The sequence below is a fragment of the Stenella coeruleoalba genome, assembly GCF_951394435.1.
Source record: "Stenella coeruleoalba genome assembly, chromosome: 5".
Classification (NCBI taxonomy): Eukaryota; Metazoa; Chordata; class Mammalia; order Artiodactyla; family Delphinidae; genus Stenella; species Stenella coeruleoalba.
This window is the reverse complement of record NC_137150.1, coordinates 28,655,391-28,676,423: the sequence shown is the minus strand read 5'-3', so window position 1 is coordinate 28,676,423 and position 21,033 is coordinate 28,655,391. Positions and strand designations below refer to the sequence as shown.

Sequence of the window (21,033 nt, the reverse complement as noted above, 5' to 3'; positions counted from 1 at the left end):
GCTGCCATAAATAAATAAATTTATAAAGAAGAAGAAAAAGATTGCTTTGGCTACTCAGGGTCTTTTGTGTTTCCAAACAAATTAAAATTTTTTCTTCTAGTTCTGTGAAAAACGCCATTGGTAGTTTGATAGGGATTGCACTGAATCTGCAGATTGCTTTGGGTAGTATAGTCATTTTCACGATATTGATTCTTCCAATCCAAGAACACAGTATATCTCTCCATCTGTTTGTATCATCTTTAGTTTCTTTCATCAGTGTCTTATAGTTTTCTGCATACAGGCCTTTTGTCTCCTTAGGTAGGTTTATTCCTAGGTATTTTATTCTTTTTGTTGCAGTGGTAAATGGGGGTGTTTCCTCATTTTCTCCTTCAGATTTTTCGTCGTTAGTTTATAGGAATGCAACAGATTTCTGTGCATTAATTTTGTATCCTGCTACTTTACCAAATTCATTGATAGCTCTAGTAGTTTTCTGGTGGCATCTTTAGGATTCTCTATGTATAGTATGTCATCTGTAAAGAGCGACACTTTTAGTTCTTTTCCGATTTCGATTCCTTTTATTTCTTTTTCTTCTCTGACTGCCATAGCTAAAACTGCCAAAACTATGTTGAATAATAGTGGTGAGAGTGGGCAACCTTGTCTTGTTCCTGATCTTAGAGGAAATGGTTTCAGTTTCTCACCACTGAGAACGTTGGCTGTGGGTTTGTCATATATGGCCTTTATTATGTTGAGGTAGGTTCCCTCTATGCCCACTTTCTGGAGAGTTTTTATCATAAATGGGTGCTGAATTTTGTCAAAAGCTTTTTCTGCATCTATTGAGATTATCATATGGTTTTTATCCTTCAATTTGTTAATATGGTGTATCACATTGATTGATTTGTATATATTGAAGAATCCTTGCATTCCTGGGATAAACCACACTTGATCATGGTGTATGATCCTTTTAATGTGTTCTTGGGTTCTGTTTGCTAGTATTCTGTTGTGGATTTTTGCATCTATGTTCATCAGTGATATTGGCCTGTAGTTTTCTTTTTTTGTGACAACTTTGTCTGGTTTTGGTATCAGGGTGATTGTGACCTCATAGAATGAGTTTGGGAGTGTTCCTTCCTCTGCTATATTTAGGAAGAGTTTGAGAAGGATAGGTGTTAGTTCTTCTCTAAATGTCTGATAGAATTCGCCTGTGAAGCTATCTGGTCCTGGACTTGTTTGTTGGAAGATTTTTAATCACGGTTTCAATTTCAGTGCTTGTGATTGGTCTGTTTATATTTTCTACTTTTTCCTGGTTCAGTCTTGGAAGGTTGTACTTTTCTAAGAATTTGTCCATTTCTTCCAGGTTTTCCATTTTATTGGCATAGAGTTGCTTGTAGTAATTACTCATGATTCTTTTATTTCTGTAATGTCAGTTGTTACTTTTCCTTATTCATTTCAAATTCTGTTGATTTGAGTCTTCTCCCTTTTTTTCTTGATGAGTCTGGCTAATGGTTTATCAATCTTGTTTATCTTCTCAAAGAACCAGCTGTTAATTTTATTGATTTTGCTATCGTTTCCTACATTTCTTTTTCATTGTTTTCTGTTCTGAAGTTCATGATTTCTTTCCTTCTGCTAACTCTGGGGTTTTTTTGTTCTTTTTTCTCTAATTGCTTTCAGTGTAAGGTTAGGTTGTTTGAGATTTTTCTTGTTTCTTGAGGTAGGACTGTATTGCTATAAACTTCCCTCTTAGAACTGCTTTTGCTGCATCCCACAGGTTTTGGGTCATAGCGTTTTCACTGTCATTTGTTTCTATGTATTTTTTTTTTTTTTGCGGTATGCGGGCCTCTCACTGTTGTGGCCTCTCCCGTTGCGGAGCAGAGGCTCCGGATGCGCAGGCTCAGCGGCCATGGCTCACCGGCCCAGCCACTCCACGGCATGTGGGATCTTCCCGGACCGGGGCACGAACCCGTGTCCCCTGCATCGGCTGGCGGACTCTCAACTACTGCGCCACCAGGGAAGCCCTGTTTCTATGTATTTTTTGATTTCCTCTTTGATTTATTCAGTGATCTCTTGGTTACTTAGTACTGTTTAGCCTCCATGTGTTTAAACTATTTTTTACAGTTTTTTTTTTCCTGTAATTGATATCTAGTCTCATAGCTTTGTGGTCAGAATAGATACTTGATACTATTTCAATATTCTTAAATTTACCAAGGCTTGATTTGTGACTCAAGATGTGATCTATCCTGGAGAATATTCTATGAGTACTTGCAAAGAAAGTGTATTCTGTTGTTTTTGGATGGAATGTCCTATAAGTATCAATTAAGTCCATCTGGTCTATTGTGTCATTTAAAGCTTATATTTCTGTATTAATTTTCTGTCTGGATGATCTGTCCATTGGTGTAAGTGAGGTGTTAAAGTCCCCCACTATGAATGTGTTACTGTTGATGTCCCCTTTTAGCTGTTAGCACTTGGCTTATGTATTGAGATACTCCTATGTTGGGTGCATAAATATTTACAATTGTTATATCTTCTTCTTGGATTGATCCCTTGATCATTATGTAGTGTCTTTCTTTGTCTCTTGTAATAATCTTTATTTTAAAGTCTATTTTGTCTGAGTATTGCTACTCCAGCTATTTTTTGATTTCCATTTGCATGGAATATCTTTCTCCCTCCCCTCACTTTCAGTCTGTATGTGTCCGTAGGTCTGAAGTGAGTTTCTTGTAGACATCATATATACAGGTCTTGTTTTTGCATCCATTCAGCCAGTCTGTGTCTTTTGGTTGGAACATTTAATCCATTTACATTTAAGGTAATTATCAATATGTATGTTCCTATTACCATTTTCTTAATTGTTTTGGGTTTGTTTTTGTAGGTCTTTTCCTTCTTTTGTGTTTCCTGCCTAGAGAAGTTCCTTTAGCATTTGTTGTAAAGCTGGTTTGGTGGTGCTGAATTCTCTTAACTTTTGCTTGTCTGCAAAGGTTTTAACTTCTCCTTTGAATCTGAATGAGATCCTTGCTGGGTAGAGTAATTTTGGTTGTAGGTTTTTCCCTTTCATCACTTTAAATATGTCCTGCCACTGCCTTCTGGCTTGCAGAGTTCCTGCTGGAAGGTCAGCTGTTAACCTTATGGGGATTCCCTTGTATGTTATTTGTTTTTTATCCCTTGCTGCTTTTAATATTTATTCTTTGTATTTAATTTTTGATAGTTTGATTAATATGTGTCTTGGCGTGTTTCTCCTTGGATTTATCCTGTATGGGACTCTCTGCCCTTCCTGTACTTGATTGACTATTTCCTTTCCCATGTTAGGGAAGTTTTCGATTATAATCTCTTCAAATATTTTCTTTTCTTTTTTGTTTTTTAAATATCTTTATTGGAGTATAATTGCTTTACAATGTTGTGTTAGTTTCTGCTGTATAAGAAAGTGAATCAGCTATAGGTATACATGTATCCCCACATCCCTCCATCTTGCATCTCCCTGGAACCCTCCCTATCTAGGTGGTCACACAGCACCAAGCTGATCTCCCCATGCTATGCAGCTGCTTCCAACTAGCTATCTATTTTACATTCTTCAAATATTTTCTCAGACCCTTTCTTTTTCTCTTCTTCTTCTGGGGCCCCTATAATTCAAATGTTGGTGCATTTAATGTTGTCCTAGAGGTCCCTGAGACTGTCTTCAATTCTTTTCATTCTTTTTTCTTTATTCTGCTCTGTGGCAGTTATTTCCACTATTTTATCTTCTAGGTCAGTTATCCGTTCTTCTGCCTCAGTTATTTTGCTATTGATTCCTTCTAGAGAATTCTTAATTTCTCTATCTTCTCATTTTAACTTACTGTGTTTGGGGTCTCCTTTTCGCAGGCTGCAGGTTCATACAGTTCCTGTTATCTTTGGTGTCTGCCCCCAGTGGGTAAGGTTGGTTCAGTCACTTGTGTAGGCTTCCTGGTGGAGGGAACTGGTGCCTGTGCTCTGGTGGGTGGGGCTGGATCTTGTCCTTCAGGTGGGCAGAGCCACATCTGGTGGAACACCTGTGTACCTTTTTTTCTTTTCCTTTGTGTTTGTCTAGTTTCACTTGAATTGCACCCTGCTCTTCAGATGAGAGTTCCTAGTGTGAAACGGCTGTGCCCATCACCTCAGCTTGGCAGGCCATCTACTGGAGCACTACGCTCCACACTGCAATTGATCTGGGAGGATTTGATCAGGGGGTTTATAACGGTGGTTCAAAGGTGGGGTCTCTGACAAGATTAGGGTGTGAGCCGGGCCTGCACTCCTTTAATCTCATCTCAGGTCTCCTAATCTTGATGATCTTCTCTGGCTCCTTCAATCCTGCCTCAGGTGGTTTGTGGGCTACTCCTCTCTTGATTAGCAACTGTTCGAATCTGCCCTTTGGAATTCAGGGAAGGTCATGGATGCTGGAGTCTTGCCTTGGTTTGTAGAAGCCAAACCTCTAGACGGACAGATTAAGGGAGTGAGCATGTTGGGAATATCCAGTCTCAGTCTTCTCACTTGCATATCCACATAAGAAAGACGAAGGATAAATAAAAGGAAGATCATTTAAAATCCAATTTAGTGTGAATTTTGTTTTAATCTTGTGTCTTGAAGAGATGCAAATTCAAAGGAAAAAAAAGATGGAATTCATAGGTAATTCAGGGTATGGAGAGCAGCTCACAATGAGGAATCCAGAGTGATTATTCCATTTGCATGTGAGGTTAGTGGCTGGACTTTTTTTTTTTAATGCTTCTTCTGGCAATTACGGTATTTGATTTTTGGAGCTTTAGTGGAGAGGGCTCTGTGTAGAGAAGCTGGGGGCCGGCTCTGTCCCTCCACGGAGCATGGTCATTCCCAAAAAGTGCCCTTCCGGCTTGGAGCACCTGGGCGATAGCAGGGCCTCCGGAGAGGGGTGGCCAGTGGCCGAGAATGGAGAGCTTTCCTTTCCTGCAAAGCAGGATTACTAATCCATCTTGGAGGGTTTTGAAGTGCACAACTCTTCATTGCAAAGGAAAATGCATCTGGACACCAGCACTTCTGGATAGTGGTGCCCCAAAATCACCCAGTCGAGCACTTTCGATAGAGCAAAGCCCCAAGATTTCCTAGAGGTATATATTCTTCTTTATAACTTAGCCACACTCTGATGATTGGCAGCAAAAGATGTATTAACAATGAATAAATGGCAAAATAAAAAATTCCCAGAGAGACTAGAATTTATGAAAGAAAAGTCACAATACAGGTCTCATCTTATTCAGAAAGGGTTTGCAGGTACTGACAAACTCTTGGTATGGGTAAAAAAAAAACGTTTTTAAGGGTAATCATTAAAAGAATAGAAAATAATTAAGATGATGATTGTCCTACCTCCTTGAAGAGAAAAAAAGAGCAAAGGAATCTCCACCTAGCAAATGTCAGGAAAGAAAAGAATGGAACAAGAAACCATGTAAATAGAAAACAGAAAGTAAGATATCAGGAATAAAAGCAGATATATAAGTTGGTCTCAGTGTCTATGAATGGTTTAATTCCCCTGATAAAAGAACAAACCCTCTCAAAGTAAATCTAAGAAACAAAATGAAATTTAGTTATATAGTGGATACAAGAGAGTTATCTAAAACAAAACAGTTTTCACAAAGGTGCCTGAACATAAAGTCAACACAGAGATATACAAAGAACCAGCAACAATCAATTAGAAAATGTAATGGAAAAAGGATCCCATTCATAATAGCAATAAAAGTTACAAGATAACTAGATAACCTAGGAAATAAACAGAACAAAAAATATGCAAAAGCTAAATTTAAAAATATATAAAACTTTATTGAAAGCTAGAAAGGAAGACCCAAAGAAAATTAGAGACATATTTCTGAGTGAGATGATTCAAAACTGTAAATGTGGTGACTTCCCTGGTGGTCCAGTGGCTAAGACTCCACACTCCCAATGCATGGGCCCAGGTTCGATCCCTGTTCAGGGAACTAGATCCCACATGCCGCAACTAAGAGTTCTCATGCCGCAATAAAGATCCCACATGCCGCAACTAAAGATCCCGCATGCCACAACTAAAGATCCCACATGCTGCAACTAAGACCTGGCACAGCCAAACAAATAAATAAAGTTTTTAAAAAAACTGTAAATGTATTATTTTTCCAAATATTAATCTAAAACATTAACTCAATTTCAGCTCATCTCAATGGGATCTATTTTTGAATTTGACAAATTATTCATACAGGAAAATAAATGTGCTAAAAATATATCCAAGGAAAAAATTTAAAAGAACAATAACAAGACACTTACCTTAAAAGGTATCAAAACCTACTATAAAGCTACAGAAATTAGTATAGAAATGGAAGAGACTAGAGAGTCTAGAAACAAACCTATGCATCTAAGGGCATATGGTATATGATATACGTTTCAATTCAGTAAAGTAGAGAAAGAATAGTCAACTAGAAGCTGCAAACTCAAATGCCTATAGAAGCCAGGTAAGAGCATAAATGAGTGAAGCAAGGACGGGGTGGGACTGTGACTAACTGAAGAGCACATGCCCATATGTGACAGGGGAAAGGCCTAATTCTGTGCTGATAACGACTATCCAAGAATTTGCTGCCAGATTCTTTGGTTTTTTAAGAGAAACTAGAAATAAGGACTTAAATAAAAATCTCTTAATTAAAAAAAAATTAGTAATTAATTCAAAGTTTAAAAAAACCTGTATGGGCCCAATAAAATATGAGTGCAGGCCCAGTTCAGTCAGTAAACTACCAGGCTTACTTGCTCATTTATTCAATAATAAATGGTCTATAAATCAAGTAAAGTTAGATCTTTACATCATACCACATAGAACATTAAATTTCAGATGGACTAAATATCTAAATTAAAAAAAAGCATACAAGGACCTTAAGAAATAGATTTACTTATGTAATAATATCAACAACAGCAAAAACAAAAACAATAAAAAGGGAAATGGTTTAAGTAGGTAGAGAAAAGGATTATAAAATCTGTTAAAATCTTATCAGCTTTTCACTACCCTACTCTGAACAGGCCAAAGTCTCTTTTCAAGGGTAAGACAAATTCTCAGTCAAGTTACCAACTTTTAGCCAAGTAGCATGTCATGGCAAGACAAGACAGGCTAAGCAACACAAATAAAGGATACAAGTATTCCTTACCAATTGATAATTTGTTATACTGTGATTGTAACCAAGGTTCACTGTAAACCCCAGTCTTTCTGTCAACTGTTCAATACCTGAAAGTATCTCTGGTCAGTTAGGGTCTGCTGCTGGTTATCTTTGCTGGGCTCGTCTTTTCCGTCTTTGTCCTCAGCCTTTTTTTGACTGATAAGATCCTGTAATCTAAAGGGGAAAAAACCCAAGATAATACAAAATGCTTTACTAGACACTGGATTAAGATGACAAAAATAAGCCAATGATCCAGCTACCCTCCCAAAAGCTTTGTCATTTTCCATATATATGCGTGTTTATGTGCATGCACATACATGCATACATAAATTTTTTTTAATTTTAAGCCATGTTGTCACTGGAAAACAAGAAGACCCTCTTAACAGACACAATATAGAAGGAATCCCTGAAAACTAAAGGGATCAGACTGATGAAGAAAGTTCTAACCAGTCCCCAGCACTTATAAAAAACAGAATAGGAAAGAACTACAGTAAAGGATGAAAGCAACTTCCAAGGTACTCCAAGCTTGATGCTGTAGGTAAGGGAATCAACAAACAATGGGTAGGGAAAACAGTTTGGGCACTGCAGCAGCAAGAGCTAGGCAGTTTGGTCCTTCCTTCTTCATAGTCCTCTTGTGCCGAAGAGAAGACAACAGTGACACCTGCCAGTCAAGAGGTCATGAAAACCCAAGAGACCATTGTCCCACGTGGCTACCAGAACTCTGGGAGAAAGTCTCTTTGTCCAGAAACCTAAAAACACGAGTGTATCCACCTAGTAGCCCTTCTCCAAATATCTCTGAAGTCAAGGCTGTAGTAAATATTTCTCCCCCACCCACCATGCCTTAGAAAAAAGTCTCTTATTAAACCCACTTCAAATTAACCAGTATGCCTATCAGTTTCCTGTGGAACCCTGACCCATTAAAACTGATTCCATGACTTGTTAGTAAGCTTTACTTGCTGTTTGTAACAGAATAGCGACATTCTATCGTGTCATTTGCCTACTAAAAAACAGTGGCTTCCCACTACTTTTAGAACTAAATCCAATCTCCTTGGGTTAGGTTTGAACTTCTCCATGCTGGTAGTCCTAACCCAATATTCCTCTGGACTCCTTTCTTACCTCATCTCTTACTACCACCTTACAATTTTCTCCTTCACTCACATGTATTCCCCTTGATCTTCACTCAATTGCTTTTCTCTGCTCTCTGGTGAGCATATGCCAGAAACAAAATAAACAGAATTAGCTCTAGATAAAAAGTCAACCTCCTTCCTCTAATAGACACAGAGACCTCACAATCTATTTTCCACCTGACTTCCCATCTATTTACCATATTCACATATTTGACAGTTTTGCCTAAAGGCAGTGCCAGGAGCATACTGTCTAGAATACAAAAGTGACACAGAAAAGCCAACAGCTCTATAGTGGGACTACAAGTCAACTGACATATCTGAATTTAAATGTTAGTTAACCTTTCATTCAGGTGGAAAAGTTTAATTTATCAATGAACTGTTTGCAAGTATGATTAATAAATATTATACTATGGATATATAATATTTTAACTGTCAGTATAGTAACCTGAATATATATATCATTGCATGTACTAGCTTACAGTCACTCTGGGAAATGAAATGTGATTCAATTAATTAGGTGAATAAAGAGATACCCTCAATGTAATAACGATAATAACTAACATATATTGGGAGCCTGGTGATGACAATAATTAGTATTTATTGAGAAACTTCTCTATGCAGGAACTCTTCTAAGCACTCACATGTATTAATTTATTTAATCCCATTGTTTTTCTAAATTTACAGAAGGTAAGGATTAGTAAAAGCTAGGGATTCATGGGGAATGGACCTTTGGTTCACCTAGTCTCACAGTAAATATTTGCCACAGCATAATACTCCTGAAAACTTTTGTATTCTGCAAAACCACACGTGAAAATAACAGGGTTCAGGAGAAAAGGAAGTGTTAGCAACCAGACTATTTAAAACTGAGGCAGCTTTATAACTAGACAGCTAACAAAAACAATAATTGGTGCCTCAGGAGATAAGTTAGACAGCTCAAGTATGTCTGGAGGTTGCCTCAGGCGATATTACAAATGCACAGCCAACAGAGCAGAAACGTTGGCTTGAGGATGCCAAAACTATGAAGATGGAAGTGGAGCTCCTGGCCAAAGAAGCCGACGTTATAATAGGTGAGGAAAGAAGGGCAACCTGCTCCTGGCCAAAGAAGCTGAGGTTAAAATAGGTGAGGAAAGAAGCGCAACCTGCCTCCAGCCTATAGTCTGTCTAATGCTGAGGGTCAGGGAGGGAGCCCTGGGTGCAGTTTCTCATTTTAAATTTTCTTAAGATAGATCTGAAAGGGCAGGTGCCTATGTACTAGCAAAGCTTTCCCCTTTCTGAAGTCTATACTATACTGCTATTCTAACTCCTTGTATCTAGGAAAAAAGTGCATGTAAACAATTCAACTTCTATGTTATACTATTAATCATTCTCTTATTTTCCAATTGCATATGACTTAATTGGTGTTTTAGAAACCCGTGTTTGAACAGAATATGCTGTACTCAGAAATATTCCAGGGTTGTTTTATAGTCTCCAGAGTAGTGAGCAGAGCCTGAAGGCCATAAAAGTCTCCTAAAATGGCTAAGAATTCTTTACATACTTAGCAGACACCCATTCCACATAGCTAGCAGCAACAGCTATGTTTCTTTGTGGAGTCTGGAAATCCAGAAAACTGTACTCCCAACTTAAAAACTATGTTGATAAGTTTCTATGTGCAGACACTTCATAGCTTTTAACTGTGTCTGTTGAAGCCTTTCCATAATCTCATGGTGACTCCTGTTCTGGAGTTCTCTTTGGGGGATGGATGCGGGAGCCTTAACTAAAACACTTTTTCCACTCTGACTCAGTATTTTTCCACTTCCTGCCCTTCCCCTAGGCCCATGAAAAAACAGGAGTCATCTGTGCAGCATGTCATTTATTGACCCTTACCTGATGCCATTCTATGGGGAAAAACGGAACACCAAGGAGCCAGTCCTGTTTTGGCCTCTTTCTTATATTACTGCAGTAAGTCAGTAAAGCCTTGATTGTTAATTTCAGTTTGGCTCATTTTCCTAACTGACCACCTCAACTCCTGTCAGCTCAACACTAGGGTGATGAAATTCTGATTTTATTTTCTTCTAGCAAAATATAAATACCACTGAAAAATTAAATGGAATTAGTGTAGTACCTTTGGTTATCTTGCACTGGCAGACCTATTTGATCACTTCCCAGCAACAGAATTTTATAACCAACTTGTTTGTAATATTAACTCAAACAAGAAGCTTTCCCATGTTAAATTAATTTGATATTTGAAGACTGGTTAGTTGAAAGGTAACTACAGACTAAAGAAAAAAATTAATTTTCTCTAGTTATAAAAGGGAAAGAGGGACGTCCCTGGTGGCGCCATGGTTAAGAATCCGCCCGCCAATACAGGGGACACAGGTTCAAGGCCTGGTCCGGAAAGATCCCACATGCTGCGGAGCAACTAAGCCTGTACGCCACAACTACTGAGCCTGCGTTCTAGAGCCCGGATGCCACAACTCCTGAAGCCCATGCGCCTAGCCTAGAGCCTGTGCTCCGCAACAAGAGAAGCCAGTGCAATGAGAAGCCCGCGCACCGCAACGAAGAGTAGCTCCCACTCGCCGCAACTAGAAAAAGCCTGTGCACAGCAACGAAGATCCAATGCAGCCATAAATAAATAAATAAATTTCTAAAAATAAGGGTGGGGGGAGAGACTTTCCTCTCCTTTTCTTGTAGCATTTCCTTTGGAAAACCTGTAGTTATAAATCCTAAGAAGTATGTAGATCTTGTTAAAATTTACGTAAGCCTCCTGCCAATTTTATACCTAGCAATGTCTTTCTTGGGAACCTTAGAACCATCTCTTCAAAGGTGGACATCAGGGAAGAGGGTGCCTTGTCTCCTTTTCCCTGTTGGAGCTTAGCCTATGCTCCTGGCTCTAACTTGTAACTTCCTCCTTGTCATGAAGATACAATACGTTTCATTTTTCCTTTGGCTAAAGACAATTCCATGTATGTAATGGACTGCATATCTGCCTGGCTATATTAAAGGGTGAGATTTCTTTCGGTCTTTGAAATCTCTTTAGCAGATTGCCTCTAATGCACACTGCAGTCTGGCTGGATATTTATTCCAACTGTTATATAAAACTGTTTCTTTTTTTTCCTACATATGTGGAGAGGATTCACTGGGTTGACAGGAGATTTTTTTAAATTTTTTGAGTAAGTCATACTTTTATTTTTCAGAAGCGAAAAGGACAAGTGGCAACTTGCCTTTGGAAAATACATTAATATCAGAGTAATAAGCTATCTATCTCATAGAGACAGTAGTCTAAGAAAGACTGTATTATCATATAAATCTCAAAGTTCTATTAAATAAATCGCAGAATAATATGTTTTTAACTGACACAACAAAACAAAAACATCAGCAACAAAAAATTAAACAGAATCCATAATGTGGTATGTGAAGACGGAAAAAGGAAAATCTGGAAATCTACACACAGAGAGCTCTCTATTAAAATCAAGGAGGCCCAAATCTGTTTCTTTTAAACAATATTCATGGATCTAACTGCATTTTTCTAAATGTCTCATTGGTAATACTCAGTCTCGTAAGTCTGGTTCCATAATAATCTATAATGTAACTATTTCCATTTGAAGGTCCAACAATCTGCATTGAAATAAGAATGAAATCAATTAGGTTCCCAATTCCACAAAATCCTACAGTGTAAAACTTTAACAAACACATTTCGGTAATATATGGACTTGAGAAAACCAATTTCGTTTCCAGTAAAATGTGTTTCATTGCCACCAAAATCCTTACAAGTTATGTTGGGTGCTGGAAAACATGGAACATGAGCGGTGTAGTTTGTACAGTTAACTGGTTCTTGTGTAGCATCATTTATTTTTGGATCTTTATAAATATACTGTCCCACTTTGAGGTCCTCGCACTTAAGTGACTCCTTGCTGCCGCCGGCGGCAGCTCCCCAAGGTCCTATGGTTACTGACACAGCCCACAGGACAGCCAGGAGCCAAGCAGCAGCAGTCTTGGAAGCAACCAGCCCAGAGGGCCAAGCGGCCGCCATGCTGGGGACCCCTGGAGATTTTTATTTTTGATTATTTCCCTAACATCACAGTAGTTCTTTGAAAAAAATATTCTACCTCTGCCCCAGCAGAAAATAAAAATTTGAAAATTTTTTACATTGAAAAAGTTTTTTTCATTGGGTGTTCTGTTTGGTTTTAGTTATCAGTGTGGTGGTTAAGAGTGTGAGCTTGAGAGTCCAAATGCTTGGGTATGGACCTGATTTCTTTCCAAGTTCTTCCACATACCACCTCCTGTGCAATATGGGCAAGTTATCTAACATTCCTAATTCTGTTTCACATCTAGATACTACAAAAGTTCCAAACTTAAAAATAAATTAATGACAGATTTTTTTAAATTCCAAATGTAAATTTCTAAAAAAAAACACAAATCCTTTATTCAAAATGCAAATCATTTCTTCAAAATTCAACAGGAATACATAGCAGGGATTGGTTCTGAATCACAATTTTAAAGTCTAATAGTGAAGTCACTCTAAAAACCAGTTCCCAAATGAATAACAAAAAACATATACACAATCAAATCTCATTATTCATGGTAGTTATACTCTATAAAGTCACCATGTACACTGAATTAGTGAAGACTGAACCACTGCTGCTAGGGGAAATACAGGATCAGGTTCCTGCATGCCTCTGGTCACATTTTCCTCAACTGATCAATATATATAACCTTGTTTTATGTGTGTTAATGTTTATAAAGACATCTTTTTAAATACTGTTGTTTCATTAACATTGGACTCATGGCTAACAGCACTATAACTCATGCCTAAATGAAGTTTCTCTAACACATGTATATTCTCTGCAAGGTACATCACAGCCTTCTTGTGTGTAGAACACTACACAGCACTTCAGTACCATGCTTGGGACCATCTTGGAGAAATCACCAACAAAAAGCAAAAAATGAAAAAATAAAAGTGGCATATGACAGCAAAAAGAATGACTGTTTACATTATGAAAGCTGAAACAAAAGGGCAGAGCATCACGTTGTTCCGCAGCTGAAAATGTGTATACTGGGCACATCCATGAATGATTGTGCAAGTGCCACCACTACTGATTTGGGGATTAAAAACAAATTTTAGCAGATAGGCAAATTCACAAATATGCAATCTGTGAATAATGAGGAAACGACTAGATATCTCTATGAATATATGTGCATGCCTTTGTGTGTGTGAGTATCTTCACTGATACATTTACATTGAAGTCCTAAGATTCCTTTGAAGGGGATCAGGATATGCCACTCCAAAATATGCCACTTTGAGGGATGGCCTAGTGCTTAGGATTCCGGGCTTCACTGCCGTGGCCCAGGTTCAATCCCTGGTTGGGGAACTAAGAGCCCACAATCCCCATGGTGTGGCCAAAAACAAAAACAAACAAAAAACCCAAAATATGCCACTTTGACATAAGAAATTTTAAGCTAAAGGAATTTGAGAAATGGCAGGAGCAGGAAGGACTCTGACCTCCCCCTTCTCCCCTGAAGCAGACCATAAGACCCTCACGCAACAGGTGCCCTCCCTGTACCCAGAGGAAAGGAGCATCTTTATCTCTGAAGACGAGGAATCTGAATTTCCCCCAGTTTATTACCCTTAGCTCATACCCTTTTGTACTATCACATTTTCCCACAACTTTCCCTCTTCATCAAACCTAGTAAATGCTCAAGCTTAACAATTTCTTCAAGTCTTCATTTCTTCTCAGGTCAGGTAAAACTTACATTAAATAAATTTACATACTTTTCTCATGTTAATCTGTCTTTGTCAGTTTAATTTTCAGGCCCAGCCAGAGACCCTAAGAAGGCTGAGAAGTTTTCCTCCCTTACACCTTCTCTGACTTTTTATCTCCCTTACATCCTCCTTTTCCCAGCTGCTCCTTGACCAATTTTCCTATCTCAGCTAATGCCCCAACAACTACCTAGTTATTCAGGACTAAAACTTAGTCTTGATGAGTGGATTTTTGGATTTTTTGACTCTTGATTTTTCTCCCCCCGTCAGCTGCCTATATCCCCAATCCATCACCAAGTCCTATCAGTTCTATCTCCACTACTGCCACCTTTGACCATGTCACTACCACTTCTTGTCCAAACTCATACAATAGCAACTCTCACACTATTTCACCTTTAGTACTTATACTATATCTAAATTGTCATTTATTTTTTCATTGCCCTTCCCCCTTCACATAACCTTCATGAGAGCAAGAACCTTTTCTACTTGATTTACCACTGTAATTTCAGTATGCAGAATGCCAAGCATATAGGAAGAGGTACTACAGGTACCTAAAATATCAAGCAATCGTAGGAAGGGAAAAAATATTAATTGAATGAATGAAGGCAACCTTTCCAAACCTTTCACTTCTCTTTTCTTTTTTAGTTTTCCTTCCTTAATTTAACTTAATATGTAATTCCTGGATGGCCAGAATACTATACTTCCCTTTCACTGTGGCATGTGCTGCCACAAGGAGGAAACAGCTGTCACTGAAAATTGGATCCACATATGCTAATACAACTGACTTAATACACCTAAAGCATATTTTAACTCATGTCATTTTTAAAATATTTCATCTCAGTGCTCACTGCACTACTTCAAGTCCCATTCCCTTGAATCAAAGAGTACACGTAGCTAATCTTCAGAAAATACTATCACTATTTGAAGACCAACTTTTTGAAACTCCTCTGAGTACATGCTTTTCAAAGTCATAAAAGAGAGGTGGTGGATATGAATGACACACTGCATTCATTCTGGGACCTTTAGTTGTTTTTTTTTTTTGCCGTCGCAGACCTCTCACTGTTGTGGCCTCTCCCGTTGCGGAGCACAGGCTCCGGACGCGCAGGCTCAGCGGCCATTGCTCATGGGCCTAGCCGCTCCGCGGCATGTGGGATCTTCCCACACCGGGGCACGAACCCGTGTTCCCTGCATCGGCAGGCAGACGCTCAATCACTGCACCACCAGGGAAGCCCCAACCTTTAGTTTTAAAATACAATGAGGCTATATATTATTCATGTCATAACTACCACCAACAAAAATTTGGGCCTTGTCACCTCTAATTTCAATGATTCTCTTGCAATTCCTCCATGACTTTCAAAGACAACTTTCTAATTAAAATCTTTGCCTTTTATTATATCAGACAATTACCTTTTCCTTGTTCTTATTTAAGATGCATATACAGCCAAATGCAATACAGTAGAAACCTTTAAAACTGTGGAACCAGAAATACCCATTTTTAATGTCATTTCCCCCCATCAGCCTGGTAATTTTGAGCCACGGTCACTATGGGGTAAGCTGACAGATAATAAAAATAAATAATAAGATACAAAATCTTAATAAATTTTTAACTTTGGTAAAATATAATTACTTGATGCTTTTCTTAAGGGCTTTCTCCAGCTTCTTCACCTGTTGTTGATAAAGTCTTAATTCATGCTGTGTGGGCCTGTAGAAGATAAATCATGTTGAACGCACTTATTTTTATTTAATAAAACTATACCGTAAAGATATTTAATAATAAACAATAGTGTATACCCTGTTACTTGTCACAAATATGCTTAAAAATTCTTAAAATATTTCATGATTGCTGGGCTTCCCTGGTGGCACAGTGGTTAAGAATCCGCCTGCCACTGCAGGGGACACGGGTTCCAGCCCTGGTCCAGGAAGATCCCACATGCCACGGAGCAACTAAGCCCGTGCACCACAACTACTGAGTCTGTGCTCTAGAGCCCGCAAGCCACAACTATTGAGCCCGCGTGCCACAACTACTTAAGTCCACATGCAGCAACTAAGACCCAACACAACCAAAATAAATTAATTAGTTAATTAAAAAAAAATTTCATGATTGCTAATGAGGTATTTATTGGCCATTGGGTTTCTTCTTCTGTGTATTCCCTGTTCAAAACTTTCTACCCATTTTTATTGTTATTAATCTATTACTTGTTTCTATAGTAAATTATTTCAAATGCACGGACAAGAATAGAGAATAGTAAGACAAATAGTACTGTGTCCACCCCTCAAGCTTTATCAAAGTTGAATAGTAATTTGTTTCAAATATTTTAACTAAAACATTATACATGTACTTAAAACTCCATGTGTGACCCTGATTACTGTCATTGCTCTCCTTCCCATACCACAGGTGACCACTATCTGAAATTCATTCTTCATTCTTCCCATGCATGTTTTATAAATTTTTACCTCATATTCAAATAACCATAAATTTACACATTATTATGTGGCAGGCTTTTAAACTTTATAGAAATGGTTTTTACTGTAGGTATCAGTCTCCTCTCCATTAAAGTATAAGATTTACAAGAACAAGGTATTTGTTTTGCTTATTATATATTATCCCAGAACTTAAGGCCATGTCTAACTTACAATAGGTATTCAACAAATATTTGTTGAATAAAAAACTCTCAGCAGTGTGCATTCCTTATTACTCTCTGTTAACAGGTAGAGTGCCATCCTTTTGTGGTTGTATGATGTACATAAATAAACCTTTCTGTTGTATGCCATTTAAACTTTTTAATTCCCCCCCTTCCCACAACACGGGCATATGATGAGGTAATAAGACATTCTAAAGTAATTTGGAAAAAACAATTGAAATAAAAAATGAAGTTATTTGGGAAAGGGAAACCTGCTGGCATAAGACTGAATATATTCTGAGTTCCTACCCAGTTTTATCTTCTTCCTATTTTCTCACTTTCCTTGCCTATGTATGTATTTTTGCTCTTTCCATGATATGAGAGACAAATGACTAAAATAAGTATGAGTATGAGGTCCCCAACATTAGTTTTAGAGTAAAGGGGACAGAATGATTTATTTAATATTCAAAATTCCAGTTTATGCTTAAATGGAAGTTAAATAAAAATGACAAGTTTCTCTCACCTGCTTTCCAAATCTTTTTGGAGATTCAGCTTTTCAATTAAAAGTGCATCTATCTTAGATTTCGATTCCTTGAGTTGATTCTGTAATGACTGCAACACATTTCATAAAAATATGGTTAACTTTCCTGGGAGATTATTTAGATTATCATTTTGCTTTATAAAAAAAGTATTTATCAGTCATATAGTCCCCATACCATTAGAAGGCCTTTATAAGTGGGTGAAGCACTCAGACTCCTGTAGTCTTCTTCTGACTCACTTTCATCTTCTTCATATTGCCTATGAAAAGATACATGCAGTGTATTTATGAAAAAAAAATCTAGCTAACAAAAATCAAATCAACACAATAAGCATTTGATAACCTAAACATGAACTAAAATTTAAGCTAAATTTCCTACTTATTCTCACAGAAAATGGTATTAGAACATACTACTTACTACCTAGTGCTATAGTGTATATTTGTTCACTAATGCCTTAATTGGAAGGTAAGATCCATGAAGACCAGAACTTTGTCTTGTTCACCATTGTATCTCACTGCCCAGAAGAATATGGGGCATAAGAGGTGGTGAAAAAACACTTCTTGAATGAATAAACAAAGCATATTGTTTTTTCCTTCTAGTACTTTTAGGTCACAAAAATATCTATATCAAAAAATGCAGGGACTTCCCTGGTGGCACAGTGGTTGAGAATCTGCCTGCCAATGCAGGGGACACGGGTTTGAGCTCTGACCTGGGAAGATCCCACATGCTGCAGAGCAACTAAGCCTGTGTGCCACAACTATTGAGCCTGCGCTCTAGAGCCCACAAGCCAAAACTACTGAGCCCACGAGCCACAACTACTGAGCCCGCGTGCCACAACTACTGAAGCCTGTGCACCTAGAGCCCAAGCTCTACAACAAGAGAAGCCACCGCAATGAGAAGCCCACACACCGCAATGAAGACTAGCCCCTGCTTGCCGCAACTAGAGAAAGCCCGCGTGCAGCAACTAAGACCCAGCAACGAAGACCCAATGCAGCCAAAAATAAATAAATAAATTTATTTTTTAAGAAAATGCAGAGTATAAGTGGACAAGGCCACAGACTTAGTGTCCCTGATTCAAGTCTTGACATCACCATTAACCAGTTGTGTTATTTGGGTAGGTCAGTCTCTCAAAATTTGTTTTCTCATCTATAAAATAATTTTATCTATTAATTAATTTTATCTATTAATTAATTGATTTTATCTATCAATTAATTAATAATCTGATAATTATCTGATAATTTCTGTCACATCTACCTCACAGAATTGGTGTTAAAAGTTAAAAAGATATCAAAGCATTCTGTGAGCTATAAAGTACTAGAAAATCAGTATTAATGTTTTTTAAAATCCTGATACACTTAACACAGGGCTGTCTGATACGGTAAACTCTAGGTACACATGGGCAATGAGCACTTGAAATATAGCTAATGCAACTGAAGAGCTAGACTTTTGATTCTATTTCATTTTTTCTTTTTTAATAAATTTATTTATTTATTTTTGGCTGTGTTGGGTCTTCGTTTCTGTGCGAGGGCTTTCTCTAGTTGCGGTGAGTGGGGGCCACTCTTCATCGCGGTGCGCGGGCGTCTCACTGTCGTGGCCTCTCTTGTTGCGAAGCACAGGCTCCAGACACACAGGCTCAGTAGTTGTGGCTCACGGGCCCAGTCGCTCCGCGGCATGTGGGATCTTCCCAGACCAGGGCTCGAACCCGTGTCCCCTGAATTGGCAGGCAGATTCTCAACTACTGCGCCACCAGGGAAGCCCAATTCTATTTCATTTTAATTAAAATTTAAAAACTGAAGCCGTGTGAAATATTCTTCTGTTAAACACGACTTTATTGTTTAGGACTACATACCACTACCATGCATCATGTTAAGGTATTAATGTTGTGGCCTAGCTGTGCACTGGGTGCGTGGGTAGTTTGTAGTACTATATACAAACACACCACCAGTCTAGTCAGTATCAAAGGACTGATTCAGTTAGAATGTTTTTTTTCCTATATACCAATATAACATTGTAAGGTGTTTGTTATGATACTATATTTATGGTGATGCCTATATAAATCATAATTGATAATTAATATAGTTATTATTTTAATTATAAGAACTAAACTTTTTTAGTTTAAAAAATAATTATGGACAGATTTTTAACAGAATCAAGTGGAGATGATAACATCTGAGTACAATAATTGGAACAGTAAAGAAAAGAGACTGAAAGAACGTATGCCACAAATTTCCTAATGAATGCTACTATAATTTGCTATAAAGAACTCTTACAATTCAACAATAAAAGACAAAAAAGTCAATTTAAAAATGGGCAAAGGATGTGAGTAGGCATTTCTCCAAAACAGATATGCAAATGGACAATAAGCCTATAAAAAGACACTCATCATTAGTCCTTAGGGGAACACAAATCAAAACCACAATGAGATATCCCTTTAGGATATTCACAAAGTTGTGTCACCATCTCGACAATCAATTTTAGAACATGTTCATCACCCCACTGAGAAATACCATACCCATTATCAATCACTCCCCATATCTCCTCTCTGCCCTGAGTCCCTACTCCACTACAATCCAATTCCTAGGCAACCACTCATCTACTTTCTGTCTTTATGGACTTGCAGATTCTGGACATTCCATGTAAATGGAATTGTATATTTTGTGATGTTGTGTTGCAGCAGAGTAGGGGCTCAGGGCGGGGAGTGATTGCCAACGGGGTTTCTCAATGGGGTGATGAACATGTTCTAAAATTGACTGTGGAGATGATGACACACTCTGTGAATATCCTAAAAATCATTGAATTGTATGCTTTAAAATGGTGAATTTTATGGCATGTGAATTATATCTCAATAAAGCTGTTATTTTAAAAAGTTGTTATATAAAAAATCTTTTAGGATAATAAAGTAGATGACGATAGGACGCATTTTCAGCAAATACATAATGAACATATTAAGAAGTTTCCTTTCAACAGTCAAAAAAGAATTAAAGTCACCGAAACCAAAATTAACCATACAACAAAAACTTTTAAAATAATTTTTTAGCAAAATCTGAGCTTATAATTTTGGCCACCTATAAAACATTTTGAAGTGTTGCACAAAAACAGAAACTGTCCTTACATGAAATAAATTATTTGTTATGGAAATTTTGTTGGAAAATTATGAGAAAACAAAAGTTACTTTTATAAAAAAGTGAAAGATCTTCAATTAAGCCCATGAACAACTGCCTGGAGAATACAAGACCTTTCTTATAACATCAAAGATGAACTGATTTAATTTTAAAAACTGCAAATACGTTTCTTTATCTTTAGATGAATCATATCTCAATTAACACTTTGGGAATGTTCTGTCTCAGAGGACTTCCAGATTTACCAAGAAATGTTGACAATTTGAGGTCTTAAAATAAAAATATCACACTTATGGTGTGTCTTTGAATTTTACATATCTATCAAAGAAGAATTTCAGCTAGATATGAAAAAATCATTTTTTTCCACAATGGAAGGTGCTCTAGCTTTGTAACGTCAAAAATCCAGATTTACTGGAATGTTCAAAAGACTGATGTTTCTCATTGCTTTGTTATACTGTATAATACATATTAGAAATGTGCTCAGTTTTCTGAAGCAGACTATGACAGTGTCATGAATATAGTTGTTAAAATTATACAGCACCTGTGTAAATACTATACCAGTTTGCAGAACCACTGAAACAAAATGACTTTAACAATCTTGTGTTTTTTGCCAATGCTTATTGGTTGAGCCATGGAAGGGTTACAAAGACTAACTGTACTGTTAACCTGGATATTAAATAAAATATATTAAAATGTATTTCATTGGTTTCTTTTTACTTTTCAACTTGGCTACATGAAAATGCGAAATTATATATGTGGCTTGCATTACATTTCTATTCGA

At 37.5% G+C, this 21,033-nt stretch overlaps 1 protein-coding gene and 1 pseudogene across 9 annotated transcripts in view; both read right to left on the bottom strand.

The window, feature by feature from the left end:
- CEP70 (centrosomal protein 70) overlaps positions 1-21,033 on the bottom strand; it is a 78,900-nt gene that overhangs the window by 16,810 nt on the left and 41,057 nt on the right. For all 8 annotated transcript variants that reach the window (XM_079921200.1, XM_079921196.1, XM_079921201.1 and 5 more), the window contains 4 exons: positions 17,311-17,392; positions 17,118-17,206; positions 15,601-15,675; positions 7,178-7,283 (listed from right to left, as the gene is read on the bottom strand). In XM_079921200.1, the coding sequence (XP_079777326.1) occupies positions 7,178-7,283; positions 15,601-15,675; positions 17,118-17,206; positions 17,311-17,392 (352 nt within the window). The remainder of the gene's footprint in view (positions 1-7,177; positions 7,284-15,600; positions 15,676-17,117; positions 17,207-17,310; positions 17,393-21,033) is intronic.
- Positions 11,720-12,248, bottom strand: LOC307186250 (TM2 domain-containing protein 1-like; annotated as a pseudogene). Its single transcript has one exon. The product of its transcript is annotated as a TM2 domain-containing protein 1-like (transcript).